This window comes from Fulmarus glacialis, unplaced genomic scaffold (assembly GCF_000690835.1).
Source record: "Fulmarus glacialis isolate BGI_N327 unplaced genomic scaffold, ASM69083v1 scaffold9836, whole genome shotgun sequence".
Taxonomy (NCBI): Eukaryota; Metazoa; Chordata; class Aves; order Procellariiformes; family Procellariidae; genus Fulmarus; species Fulmarus glacialis.
In genome coordinates, this window is record NW_009217465.1 from 17,066 (window position 1) to 25,435 (window position 8,370).

The 8,370-nt window shown below is 39.0% G+C and overlaps 1 protein-coding gene across 2 annotated transcripts in view; it reads right to left on the reverse strand.

Annotated features, from left to right (window-relative positions):
- Nucleotides 1-1,064: 1,064 nt before the first annotated feature.
- Nucleotides 1,065-8,370, reverse strand: part of BROX (BRO1 domain and CAAX motif containing) — a 12,903-nt gene continuing 5,597 nt past the window's right edge. Inside the window, exons 7-13 of one of the 2 annotated variants that reach the window (XM_009579678.1) lie at nucleotides 8,087-8,192; nucleotides 7,447-7,536; nucleotides 6,546-6,631; nucleotides 5,169-5,250; nucleotides 3,784-3,934; nucleotides 2,202-2,361; nucleotides 1,065-1,704 (exon numbers count right to left, since the gene is read on the reverse strand). In XM_009579678.1, the coding sequence (XP_009577973.1) occupies nucleotides 1,618-1,704; nucleotides 2,202-2,361; nucleotides 3,784-3,934; nucleotides 5,169-5,250; nucleotides 6,546-6,631; nucleotides 7,447-7,536; nucleotides 8,087-8,192 (762 nt within the window). In that variant the 3' untranslated portion in view covers nucleotides 1,065-1,617. The remainder of the gene's footprint in view (nucleotides 1,705-2,201; nucleotides 2,362-3,783; nucleotides 3,935-5,168; nucleotides 5,251-6,545; nucleotides 6,632-7,446; nucleotides 7,537-8,086; nucleotides 8,193-8,370) is intronic. The other variant, XM_009579679.1, reaches the window with a different exon arrangement.

Below are 8,370 nucleotides of genomic sequence, written 5' to 3' on the forward strand. Positions count from 1 at the left end.
CACAACATTAAGATCCTCTTTGCCTTTTGCAGCAATGAATTCTGTAGTTTGGACCAATATCTCAGGAAGAGTCTCGAGTTTCCTATTAACCTCCTCAACAGCTTTTGTTCCACAGGCCTTCAAGGAGCTACGCACCTGCCCTCTAAGCTAAGTTACTCTAAGTCCCATGAAAGATTTAAAACAGAAGCACTGAATTACACCACAGTGGAAGATGAACCGATCCAAACAGTACAAAGTGAGGAATGTGTTTAGTGTATACGTCATGGTAAGTGCATATGCCATCATGTTGTGTTGAAATGGGAACATTTTCAGGCTGTTCAGTTTCTTTCTCAGGTAAAGTGAAGTGCAGCAACTGCTACCCAGAGATTGCAAGGCCATCACTTCAACACATGCATCGCATTCTTTTGCATGTGCAGCAAATCAGAAAGCTATGTTTTTGTTGACACGGGTGTTTTGGAGTGCTCAGCACTAAAGAATGTTACCACATTTTCCACAGTAGGCAGAAATGGAAGAAGCAAGTTCTACAAAATACTTTCTTTCTCAGTCTTGACTGGGCTTGGCTTTTGGCAAGTTCTCTTCATAAGGAACTGATTTCAGTGCAATACTGCAAAAGCTGAGAAATAGCACTGTTTACATATGGCATAAAGGAAATCTAGAGCTTGGTTTCCCAGTTGTGCCATCAGCTCTCCAGCTCTTCTTTCCTCCCTGTTCTCCTAACAGCTTCTTATAGACACTACCCAGATGGAAACACAGCATCTTAGTTACAATTCCATTACCTTATGCATGACAACTTCACGAATTCAAATGGAGCTTTTCTCATGCCAAGAGATTTTAACTGTCTGCAGCTTTCAAACTTACCAAATCTTTCAAGATTCAAAAACTTTGAATGAATGACCCCGTGATGCATTACTTTTAAGCACTTTCGTATTACTTGCTGCATCACTTACATATACACTTTGATACTAAAGGATTTTAATTTAAGGACAGACAAGCTAAAGTACCTTACTACAAATTCTGATACAAGAACCCTAATCTACAGAGAAAAGAACAGAGACTAATCGTTTCAGAAGAATATAAATTGTGCTCCAGTTATGCAGAAGTTCTGTGAAAGTCCCATGAAATACCATAGGGGTGTTGCAAACCAAACCCAGATTTTCTTTGCTTGCTACAATTAAGTGAATCGGAACACAACAGGGTGTTAAGCCTGAATGACAAAACCTGAATAAATATAACTGTTCACGCAAACATTTGTTTGCAGAATTTGACATTATATAGCATATAATTTAATGGAAAAATCCTCAAGTGTTACAATCATGATACTTCCTTTGCTATTTGTGGGTAGAAACTAAACCCACAAAACGAAACTCTCTAGAGGCACAATAGGAACATTTAAGCCCACTCATTCTATGATATCCCACTAAAACCAAAAATAAGTCAGATATAAATAAACTCCTAGAAATCCACCACATTCTCAAGTAAGATAGATGCATACTAACAAAAGTAAATTACATTAGTCTTCTAAATTAAAAAAGAAGAATCAGAAAAAGGAAGATCAGAACTAAAGCCCCAGAGTCCAATTAATACAGTTTTAAAGTGAATTCAAAGCACTTGTGGCACTTAAGAAATCTGGCATCCACTGTCCTTTTGAGGCTTTATATCTGGTTCCTTCAGAGGTTTTACTTCTTCATCTGGTTTCGGTTTAGCCTGCGAACAAGAAGAAAAAAAAATTAAATACCACAAGTACAATCCACTGTGTCTGCACAGTATTTATGCATGGCTAACTTTACATATTCTAATCTAAAAGTCCCCTTTCTTTTCAAGGCTGAAGGCTTTGAGCGAGCCTCAAGCAAGGGGGGAAAGCCAAATATTCTCTATTTCAGCATCCTTAAATGAATTCTCTTCTAAAAAAGAATCTTTCTATAGCATTCACTCCTGTAACATTTCAGCATCTTATACACATTAAAGAATTTCCTCCTATTCAGGACTTAGAAAAAAATGACTCCTGATTTCCAGATGCTGACAGCGTGGCAGGGAGGTTAACTGACTTGCCTCGTTCCACAGCAGAAGTGTAAGCTCAGGTGGTAGCCTTGTGTCTACGTCCTGCACTGAGCTGGGGAGCATTACAGAAGAGCAAAACAGTAACATTGTATTATACACAGAATAAAGCTAACGGGAAAGAACAGTACATAAGGTTATCTTACAGTGTCATCCTTTGGCCTCTTGGTGAGATCAAATGCTGCAAGCGTTTCAGGAGTCCAGTGTGCGTTCAAAGCAGGAAATTCAAAAGGAACAGGCTCTACTAAGCCATAGTTTGCTTTCAGTTCCAGCTGGGGAGCCTCTGCTGGCACCTTCTGAAAATAGCTGTAATAGAATACAGCAATATATTTAAAACACAATGCACTATCTCTGCAAGTCTTGTTTGCAATTCTAAAGAAAAACAATCTGAGTTTTACAGAGGCAATCATTGCTGCTCTCTTCCATTTCATTAAGGCACTGTCCAACATGCACTCTGTCAGCAAGATTCACAAGAGCAAAAGCAATTCCTTTTCGGTATTCATCTCCTAATAGCTAGGTGGGTTTTTTCCTACTTGATAACCATTATGCCCAGTGCTTCAATGAGAAGAACACCTTTTGTCCAAAAAGACCTTCAAAATCCAAACGAGGATTTAAAATACTTCCACAGAAAGATGAAGAGGACAGTTCTTTTCCTAAATCAGTCTTAACGTGCCACAGTGCATAATAGCAATGACACTGCAACACCCGCAAAGACTTGCTACAACACAAAGCCTGAATGAGGGTATAACAAGAGCTGACAATTGACAAATACTGACACATGCTACCTTACTTCCTGCGCTGCAGCAGAGCTCTGTGGCAGGCACATCTCCCAAAACAGTCACTGATTATCTGGTTTCTCTTTAAAGTTTGTTTCTAGAGGGACATGGATTTGTTGAAATCTCCTGTATGCTGGTGTTGTAAGCTATGACAACGGTTATTGGAACCAAAGCAGAGCAGAGAATTTCTTTTCCTATTTGCAGTTCAGCTTGATATACTCGACAATCCTTTTTGTTTAGTCAATTCCCCTATTATGCAGGTCTTTAAATATCATAAAAAGGGAAATAACAAACCTATTATGGAATACTAAATCATAAGAGGAGGGGAGGGGAGAAAGAAATGAGCAAAAGAATTCTAAAGCCAAACTAATCTTGCTATTTTAAACTGCTTCCAAACTCTTTTTGGAAGGGGCATTAACTAACAGCAAGCCTTATTCACAATATTAATTATACCTAGACTGGTAAAGCTCCTAGCACCCTAAGCATATTCTTCACTGAAAGCACAACTGTGTTTTGACTTCTCTGCTAGCAAAGCAGAATCAGCTACCAGTCTTCTCCATTTCCCCTCTGTCCTCTTTTGCCTACTAGATCCCAGCAACTGGGAAGAGGGCATTAGAGCAACACAGCAACCTCTGCAGGACTTCCTCTTGTGCAGAAGGAAAAGGAACAAAGTGGCTGAGGAATGAAGGAAGAAAACTGCTTAACTTCTCCAGCATGTCAGTCCAACCTACTCGTCCGAACTGGCATAGAAAATGAAGAGGGTAATAGCACAGACCCATAGCAAATCTGCTATGAGAAAATTAAAGAGAAATTTGCAGTTCTCTAAGTTACATGCCATGGCCAAAATGAACATAAGAACTGGAGAGTAAAATTTACCACCCCATCTGGAAATAAAAGCAAATGAGGTATTAACAGTTCATATAGAGTACTGTACCAACCAAGAATTACTTACATGAATCCATTCTCTCTCTGGCATTTTTCTAGTGTGTTCTTAACCAAACTTCCTAATTTCCTAAAGAAGAGATGTCCAGAAGGTTTGGCAGTAGTCCCAGGTCCTTTGGTTTCTCCATATTCTTTGCACAATGCTTCAGCCTTGGCAAAAACTTTGCAAGGAAGAAATGTAATAATAATCATTTACACAAGTCTATTAAATCATGGTTCTGATCTACAGTGCTTCAGTTTTAGGAGATACCAGAATCCATTCAGGCTTCTTGCTTCTTAGAAACAAAAATAAACTAGCTCAAAGGCAGCACTTCCAGCCAAGATTTACTGCAAAAGTGACTAGGAACAGAAAAAAAGAAGATAGCTTTTTGTGTAGGAAAAAAAAATGTGGGGCAAAATGCAACAGTAAGCCTACGAACAGTGCCACATGGTAGGGAAAAAGAATGGATATGAAGGTGTCCACGCAGAGTTGATGCCCAAAAATAAACATCACTTAATATGGAGTGGGAAAAGAAGCACTCTTCTCTGAACAGCAGGCACACTAAAAACCACAGTATTTGTTTTACTGCAAGTAATCCAACTTAGTTGTGGGGCAAAATGCAACAGTAAGCCTACGAACAGTGCCACATGGTAGGGAAAAAGAATGGATATGAAGGTGTCCACGCAGAGTTGATGCCCAAAAATAAACATCACTTAATATGGAGTGGGAAAAGAAGCACTCTTCTCTGAACAGCAGGCACACTAAAAACCACAGTATTTGTTTTACTGCAAGTAATCCAACTTAGTTTTTCTTAATAAATTCCTTTTATTTATTTTTAAAATGAATGTTAAAAGTTTCCAGTTTGATAATTTGAGTATTTTTTATACATTTTGGTAAAGTTATGCAGTGCAGGCCGTTGGGGTAGCAATAGCTTTGAAGAGATAAGACGGGCAGAAGACCCTGAACTACTGCAAACTTCCCTTAATCTACCTTTCAAATGAATAGAAATGAAGTTACTGAAACCTGTTTAAAAACAAACAAACAAACATGGTCTAGATTTACTATTTAATGTAAGACAGAGCAAGCTCCAAAACAGAAAAGGCTGCAGTAACTTAACATCCAGATCAGAAAACGTGATGACCAGACAATTGATTTTTACACTGTATTGCAGGCAGTTCAAAGCCAGTCTTTAACAGGCTGAGAAGTGAAGATGAAATTTTCTGCAGTACTGTTATGAAAGACAGTCTTTGGTATGACAAAAAAAGAATATACTGTCTCTACTCAAAAGTGTGCTGGATTGTCATCAAGTGACAGATAAAATCTTAAGTTTTTGGGAGACCAAATAAACACGATACAGCAAAATAAAACAGGCATGTCATCATCAGACCCTGTAATCCAGTCTCAATCACACTTACATTTTTCTGATTCCTGCAGAGATCTGATTGCTTCCCCGCATTTATCACTTGCCAATAAAGTTTGACCATGGTAACAGTGTGCCTAATGGGAGAGGACAAAACCATTACCAACATCACTGGGCACTTCCTGCACCAATTCGCTTCTGCTCTTCCTTACATCAGTCGCATCTCTTTGAAGCTGCCATTGCCATTCCCTGCCGGTAGCTGACAATTTGGAAATGCAAGTCAAAGCAGCATTCACCGAACAACGCAGTTCAACACGAACACCGTGAGTCTAGCCAACTTGGAGCTTCATGAAGGCTGTTTTACCAAAAGCACTAGTATATAGTCTAATTCAAACCTCTCTCTCTCACTGTATCAATGTGCAGCATTAAGCCCCATCACAGAATGAGGATGAACCCCAGTCAAGTTTACAAAGCAAAGACTCTAAAACCTAAAACTACCTGAACACTCAAAAACCAAATCAGCAACAAACATCACTGAATCCAGAAAAGATGAGGCTTTCAGCCGCTTCAGATATTTTGCCATAGTCCAAATAACTTTTCCACCCCAAAAAGTCCCATTCCTTCACAATTATGTTTGAAGATAGTACTGTATTCCAGTGAGAACTGAATGGCCTCTCTTCTATTACCAGGAGTCACTGAGTTTAAATACTAAAAACCATAGGTAAAGGAACAATCCCATGAACTAATGCCTGCCTTGCATACCTTCCTTTAATGTCTGTTCTCACAGTATAGCAAGTGTTATCTAAATCTACCATTGCCCATATTACACAAATTAAAAAAAGAAAGAAAGTACCACAGCTCTGACCCTCCCTCACCTCTCAAACTTGCTAATAAGGCAAGCAGCTTTTAGCTACAGGTTTAACATAAGAGAATGACAATGGTGTTAACTGCTTAGTTTGGGCCTTTTTTGCAGTATGAAAGAGCCAGATTACAGGCTGTGGCAGGCTACAAGAAATAAACAGTAAATCAAGCAGCTGATGATCCCAAGAGTGCCACTGCACTTGCTAAGAGATCAGTCACACAAAAAGGGTCAGCGCTTGGAATAGTACCTAACATTATTTGATGCGGTTTCATTCAGGGCCTTCAAAAAGATGATCAGCTCTGAATTACGCCTAGAATGAGACTGTGATGCAGATAATGGAAGACTAGTATTATGCTCAACCTGAATTGCTTCACTTAATGATACGTGATCACAATAAATTCCATACTGCAGTAATTTCACTTGGCTCAACAAAAACACTTCAAATGCCACTGACACTGCACAGTCTCTTCAAAGCATGGAAAGAAAGTCAAGGCAATACTTAGCCCCCATTCCCTATCCAGCCCCTAGACAACATTAAAAACTGTGACTGATGTCAACCGAAGTACTTACATATGCCATATAGAAACAGCTCTTCAAGTTTAAGTACTTCCTCCATTTCCCTGCATAGGTTGGATCCAAACTGGATAATGCTTGATCTGTGAACACATATGTAAAGTTATTCTTCAAGATATTTCCAAAAAGAAAAATTCCACACATACTCAAAGACGGGAATTCTTAAAGTTAGCAATAGATCTTAACTATAAAGTAGCCAGAAACAAGTGACATAAATTACTCCTGCAAAGGCACAGAGAAACTATGAGAAAAAAGAAAAATATGCAGTTTATTGAGCTATCATGCAATTGTCCCTAGAATCCTTGAACTGCTGTCCACTAAGTTTTGAAGACTAATTTTCCTAAGTATTTTTAGGCAGCATTTCAAAGCTTTTTCCTAGTTTAATTTCAAGTAGTGACCTATAAAAGCCTACGTATGTTACAATATTCCATCTCTTACATAGACTCCCGTATTTTTGCACTTTTCCCACTTGCCTCAGCAAGCCCACAGGTCAACTTACTCCTCTGGAAGGATGTACATAATTAATCCGCTACACACTTTACCATCTGCATCTTAATCTGCTGCCCGAAGGCAGTTGAAACACACTCCGTTTACATCAAGCCATTTGTTTGCTGCTCTTACCTATTCTCAAGACATTACTCTGTCTTCTGTCTCCCCTCACTAACATTTCCTACTAACATTAGCTACAGAAAAAGATTCCCACAAAAACAAAAGGCCTTATCAAAATATATCTGTTACAGTGACAACTGAAGCCTTAAATGCGCTAAGTAGAAGCTAAATATACAAAGCATATCCACTGAGAAACAGTGTTAATATTGCAATTGATGGGCGGGTGAAGTATGTCTGCTGGCAAGAATGCATAAACCAGGTCACTAAGGATACAAAACAAGACACTTACCAGCTTTTTGGTAGAAGTTAGCTGTTTCATAAGCAAGAGCAGCTATTAGTCCTGGATTGTGTTTCAGCTCAATAGCCCGAGCAATTGTCACTGAAAAAAAATTCCACACCACAGTATTAAAGTTTAATTGAAAATGTCACATCAAATCACCAGAGGCATTTAGCATTTTAAAACCTCTGCATGAGCAGAAAACAAGTATTGGGCAGTCAAGCAAACTGCCGAATAAAGGCAGATTGTTTCTTGGATAGAATGATTCCAAATTAATAGAAAAGCTGGAGGAAGGTTAGTCTGAAGACTAGCTAGTAAACAGAAGCTGCAAATATTTTAAAGTAAAGAAACTGGGAATTTATGTTAGGCAAGCATGGTGGTGAAGAGACTGCACGACAGGAAGAAAGAAGAGGGGAGGAATGTCACACACAAATTCTTCCAAAGTGGTTAAATTTGTAGTATCAGACTGATTTTTGGCATTTTCCTCCTATAACTGTAACTCAAGTTTCTTTAAAAGCAACCCACCCCACTAAGCCGGAGTACTTCAGGAGAAGAAAAAACTAGCATTGCTGCCAAGCAGGCTTCAGGAGACAAAGAAACCCACAAAGACTGTCATTTCCCATCCCCAACAAACATGTATATTTGAAGATACCTTCTTGAGCTTCAGCTTGGCACTGTATGATGTAAGAGTCTATAAGTCGAGCTTCTAAATCTCTTCCCTTTTCTACAGGTGTAATCAATTTTGGAATATGACTTTCCTAAGTACAAAGCAAGTCTCAAAGTTAGTTTAGTCTTAATACCACTGCTGCCAATGCAAAGCAAGTCCCTTATTCCTAAATGGATGGGACACCAAGTGAAGGTCCCAAGACGGCTAGCTGCACTGCTGCATGTGCTACTGGGCAGGCAGACTGGTAACTCTTCCACTGCCATTGGGAA